The 6000-nt window shown below is 47.0% G+C and overlaps 1 protein-coding gene across 1 annotated transcript in view; it reads right to left on the bottom strand.

Moving 5' to 3' along the window:
* The window catches only part of TBATA (thymus, brain and testes associated), a 77584-nt gene that overhangs the window by 10117 nt on the left and 61467 nt on the right, over positions 1-6000 (bottom strand). The window contains exons 6-7 of the mRNA XM_006889040.1: positions 2123-2278; positions 1137-1216 (exon numbers count right to left, since the gene is read on the bottom strand). Coding sequence (XP_006889102.1) covers positions 1137-1216; positions 2123-2278 — 236 coding nt within the window. The remainder of the gene's footprint in view (positions 1-1136; positions 1217-2122; positions 2279-6000) is intronic.

The raw sequence follows: 6000 nt of genomic DNA, 5'->3' as shown, positions 1-6000 counted from the left end.
AAGCAGACTGCCACAGGTTATGGTTTCAAACCACTGAACTTTGTGTTAGCAGCCTAGCCTTTTATCACCTTGCCTCCAGGCCTCTTCTTTCACTGGCTTAAACTAGAATAGCCTTTTCTCCCAGAAGTCAGCATCAGAAATTTGAAAGTTCGATACCTCTTGAAAGTCTTTCTCCCAGGCAGGGCCTCCCTATTGGACCTTTCTACAGTCCATGAGAGATTTAAAACAGTGCCCTGTGCAAAGCTCTCACCTCAATTGCTAGATGCTCTTGGGTCCTTTCCACCATGCAGTGTGGCATCCTTTATCTACACAAAGAAAGCTTCCCCTTTCCAGGCCTCTGGGTACGAGCTCTGGAGCTCCCAACCCAGTAATTCCAGTTAAGAATGGTCATTGTTGTTGTGTACCGTCAAGTCAGAAGATTACCCATCCTTCTCCCGATCCATATTCTCATTTTAAACATAAGAAAATGAAAACCCAGACAGTTTAGCTGATAGGCCCTGAGCCCTCTGTGAATCAGACACACAATAGGGACTTCTGATCAAATCAGGGGCATGATCAGACCCCATGGTCCAAGCCTGTTCTCAGACCATGTCCAACAAAGGTCAAGCTGCCATCCAACTATTTTTTACTATTTTATCTCCAACAATGCTCAGGAGGCCTCTCTCATCCCATTTGAAAACCTTCACTAATTCTCCAGTCTACGTTGAAACTCAGAATTTAAGAACAGGCTCCCCTACATTCAAAGGCAGGCCCCCTTCCTTTCTTACCCCCATTGCTGCCCACTTAACAACTTGCACTTTACCTCTGAAACCCTCGTCTAAGCAGTCACCAGCTTCCATGCTTTTGGACCAGCATTACTTCTGTCCAGTATGCTTTCTGGTTCACTTGCAAACACTCACTGCATTTGAGGGCCCCTCAATGCCACCTCTTCTACATATCATTGACATCCACCTCATCATGTCCTCTTCCTCCTGTGACCCTCCTCCCTTACATTTGCCTTCAGAACCTTCCTCCCCACCACTAAGGTCAAAGACTTCCCAGGCTGAGCAGCACCTACTCTGAAAGGATCACATCACAAAGGGGTAGACCTGTTTCAACTCATCTCAGACGAGTGGGTTGACTTGTTTTGCACCTACCTCTTGATTCTTCATCTCATTCTTCTTGGTCACGACAACCACCCGGGAAGCCAGGTCCCTCAACTCTCTCTTCCAGGCCTCTGGGAGGAGGGGATAAGATTCTGGCAGCTGACATCTGGGGACCCTCTTCTGTCCCCTCCCTGTATACTGGACGGTGTGGGGGACATGAGGGTGCTGAGGAGATGCCTCCTCTCCATCCCAACCTTCTTGAGCTCATCTTAAAGAGAAAGGGGCCTTGCCGTTCAGAGAGAAGGATTAGGAAGTAGAAGATGTGTGTTTATATGCAGTTGCTCTTAGGGGACTGCAGTGATGTCTTAGCTGTGATGTCGCTGGGAGATGCTGGAGAACATTTGACTAAATGATTCAAGAATGTCCGATTCAATCTAGCTTTGTCCCTTTTTGGTACCTGTAGCCAGGGCTGAGATTGAGCAGATGTGGGGCTACAAGTTATTAAACTTCCTCCCTAGTAAGTTGTAGGTAGAGTCACTGCCATATGCCTTCCAAAGCTCTCTGTTCTGCACTGTCCCCGACTCACCCATCTCCCTTCAACTTGACTTCCCTGTGCCACACAGTTGGAAAGGCAGTGTAGAAGCATCCAGAATGTGCTGCTCCAGCACTGTTCTCATTGTTCTGTCTGCCTGGAGTCTGAGCACACACATTATTAATATTTCAAATGGCCTTCCTGTCTATAGCTGCAGGCCACGTGATTGTTGCCTAACTCTGCTTATTACTCTTCAAATTTATCTCCAAATGTAATCAGGGTGCATTTCTGAAGCCTAGGACTTGGCAGTAATATAGAGATGCGTCTACCCACAGAGGTGAAGAAAAGAGTGGGGTTCCCCTCTGGCCTTATAAACCTAGCAGCAATGACAAACCCCCACCCCCACCCCCCACCCCAGGCTCTGAGGTACCTGGTCACCTGGGGCAGCTCCTGGAGTGCAGGGTGAGACCTGGGGTGGGGGGTAGTTTGTGGCCAAAGTACTCACCAGAAGAAAGCTGAGGATCCCGATTGGACTGTGGGTCTCCAACAGGGGCAGAGATGGTGGGCATCCCCATCAGATACTGAGGTGATAATGTAGCCAGAGGGGAGGGGGCCATAAAGAACTTGTCCCGGACAACACAGACGGGCTTGCCGGTGAGATCTGTGAGGGAACAGGGCTGTGGGAAGGGGCGCTGCATGGACCTCAGAGGCAGGAAGGAAGCTGGAGGGCAGGGAGGGCATTGGTTCCACTTTGTCTAGGAACCATTATCCATAGACTGTTAGAGTTGAGGGTGGAGGGCTTTTGGCTCTGACCGCCCAGACCAGGCACTTACCCTTCCCATGTGTCACTTAACATGGAGAAGGGAAAGCAAAAATTACTGTGCAGAAGCTCAGAATTAAGCAGTCAATTAAGGTGGACATGAGACAAGAGCCCAAACTCGCTGGGACCCTATTTCCTTCTTTTCTTTACCAGAGCAAAGAATTGCTGCTGTAAACACTCAAGGGTGGCTGTTGTTACAGGCCATAGAGTTGGCTGGTTCATTGCAACCCTATGAACAACAGACCGGGCCATTGCCCTATCAGGTGCCATTCTCACAATCTTCAATATGCTCAAGACCATTGGTACAGTCCCTGTGTCAATTCATCTTGTTGAGGGTCTTGCCATGTTTCACTGGTCATAATGTCCTTTTGGTGGGAATGTGAAGTTATAGTCAGTGACGAGTTGAGAATGGGCTAAAACCACAGAGAGGCAGTGCCAGCTAGACCCACACCCTGCACAATGCTGAGTGCGATGTTATCTGGAGGAGGTTCCTGATAAGGACGTTTCCAGCCCAAGAACTGAGTGATTCCTACATGGTAAACGCCGTAGTTATGTGCAGAGGACCAGCAGAATTTGCACTGGACATGTTTGCACTTGCTATCCTTCCAGAACCACTTTCCTTATGCTCCTAGGATGCTACCCTTCCCTTCCTCTTCTCCTGTCTTAATGTTGATGCTCTCATGACCTGCTCTCCTACCTACACCGACCGTGGGACTGACCATTTCATTCAGCACAGCATTCTCCCCTTTTTTTATTTTTAAAAATTATTTTCTGCCAGTTTATTTACAAAATTTGAAAACATTGTTTTCAAGAACAAATTCTTTCCACGTTCCTCACCCCCACCACCCATCAAATTGTACAACCCCATGATTAATACCCCCCCCCCCCGCACATCCTCATCCCTCTGCTTCTAAACTCTCCCACCCTTCTTGGATCCTTATACTCATTCTACAATAATGGTTTTATAAGATATTTATCCTTGTGGGACTGAGTTAGTTCACTCAGCATAATGCTCTCCAGTCCCTCCCAAGTTACATGATAATTTACAAAATCATTGCTCCTGCTGCCCAGCATTTTAAACACCATCTCTACCCTAAAGCATTACACACTTGCACCACACCTGGCTCCTGATCCAGCAGCTTACCTTGCACCCAGCTGCCTAATGGGCAGCTCATATTCCATATCCTACACGTCCAACACCCAGTTCCTGGTTTCGCTCCCTTGAGGATGCCTCACCCTTCCACCCCCACTTCTTTGCCTCAGCAAGTTCAATTGTTGCTTTCTTGTTGCTAACTCTAAGAAGAATGGGAATCCCAGAACACTTTATTGCACTTACGCACAACCTCCTTGGACCAGGAGGCAGTCATCAGAACAGAGCAAGGAAATAGTGCGTGGTTTAAAATTGGGAAGGGTGTATGCCAGGGATGTGTCCTATCTCCATACCTTTTCAATCTATATGCACAACAGATTGTGCACGAGGCTGGGTTCTATGAAGGAGGAATGTGGCATGAGGACTGGAGGAAGAATCGTCAACAAACTGCATTATGCAGATGACACAATCTTGCTAGCTAAAACTGAGGAGGACCTGAAGCACTTGCTACAGAAGGTCAAGAACTGCAGCCTTCAAGATGGATTGAAGCTCAACAAAAAAAGACAAATGAATATTACCACTGGGCCAAATGGCAGCACTATGATAGATGGTGAAGAGATTGAGATTATTAACAGCTTCAGTTTGTTTGGCTCCACAATCAATGCTCTTGGTATCAGCATCCAGGAAATTAAAAAAATTACTTGCATTGGGAAAATCTGCAGTCAGAGATTTCTCCAGAGTACTGAAGAGCAATGATGTCAGTCTGGCGACTAAGGCGTGCCTGATCCACACCCTTGTTTTTGCAATTACTTGCTATGCAAATAGCTAGGTAATGACTAGGGATGATAGAAGGAGAGTTGATGCCTTTGAGCTTTGGTGCTAGAGAAGAGTATTGAATATACCATGGACTGCTAGGAGAACAAACAGGCTTGTCCTGGAGAGGGTAAAACCAGGCTGCTCCTTGGAGGCAAGGATTCTGAATCTTCATCTGACATACTTCTGGCATGTTGCAAGGAGTAACCAGTCCTTAGAGAGGGACACATCATGCTTGGGAGGAAGTATCAGTGCAGGAGAGGAAGACCCTCAGTGACTGAAGTAATGGGTGTGGGTGTATCAAAGATAAGTTTGGTTCAAGATAGATCAAAGTTCATAGCTGTTGTACATAGGGTCGCTATAAGTCACTATCAACTCAATAGCACATAACAACAACCACAACAGTTGCTCAAAGGTCAGAAACGTTGACCCCTAGATTCCTTGACCCCTCATCTGCAAAATATCAGCAAACTTGTTCGCTTTATCTTTTGTGTATTTTTAGAATAAAATGACTAAATAACTCCTTTACTGGTACTCTCCTTTTCCATGCAAGCCACCATTCAGTCACTTCCTGTTCAGTCTTCTCTTTCCTTTGTTCCCTGCTCAAATGTCATATAATTGGTAGACCTTCTCTTGCCTTTAGGAATGACAACCTCCACACCCCAGCTGTGGCATTCAGCCATTCTAGCATCGTCTTGATTTCCTGTCTTCCCCACTGAAGATCAACTGCACAAGGACAAGTCCTCTGTTTTGTTCACTGCCACACCCTCAAGGACCAAGAAGGTACCTGGCCCTTAGTCCACACTCAGTAAGAATTGGTGGGCAAATATCCAAGTGGATGAAGCAGCCTGATCGAGACAGCAGAGTAAAGCTCTGGAACTGGGTTTCTTTGGTTTTTGTGATTTCTAAAATGGGCAGAATCTGCAGGGGACATGAGCCCTGCTCTTAAAGCCTGCATATCTCAGTGTAGGAAACTGGACTGCCAAACAGAAATACTGGCTTTGAGTCAAACTTGACCACTTTGTAGCTCTGTGACCTTGACCAAATTCTTATTATCTCTGGGGTCTTAGCATGAGGGGCTGGGTAAATAATTCCCTTTCGGACCAATTAGCAGCATCAGGATAGATGGCAAAGAGATTGAGATTGTTCACAGCTTCAGTTTGCTCGGCTCCACGGTCAACACTCTTGGCACCAGCAGCCAGGAAATCAAAAAACGTATTGCAATGGGAAAGTCTGCTGTTAGGGAGCTCTCTAAAGTACTCAAGAACAACGGTGTCTCTCTGGAGACAAAGGTGTGTCTGATGCAGGCCATGGTCTTTGCAATCACTTGTTATGCATCAGAGAGTTGGACAATGACTAGGGAGGATAGAAGGAGAATTGATGCCTTTGAGCTGTGGTGCTGGAGAAAAGTATTCAATATACCCTGGACTGCCAAGAAAACAAACAGATTCATCCTGGAGAGGGTTAAACCAGGCTGCTCCTTGGAGGCAAGGATTCTGGGGCTTCGTCTGACATACTTTGGACATGTTGTAAGGAGGGACAGGTCCTTGGAGAGGGACATCATGCTTGGGAGGGTGGAGGGACAGCGCAGGAAGGGAAGACCCTCTATGAGGTGGATTGATTCAGTACCTGGGGTAAGTGGGATGGGTCTGTCAGAGAC

The sequence above is a fragment of the Elephantulus edwardii genome, unplaced genomic scaffold (assembly GCF_000299155.1).
Source record: "Elephantulus edwardii isolate Elephantulus edwardi_28Jun2011 unplaced genomic scaffold, EleEdw1.0 scaffold00074, whole genome shotgun sequence".
In the NCBI taxonomy this organism is placed as follows: domain Eukaryota; kingdom Metazoa; phylum Chordata; class Mammalia; order Macroscelidea; family Macroscelididae; genus Elephantulus; species Elephantulus edwardii.
This window is presented reverse-complemented; position numbering and strand designations above follow the sequence as displayed.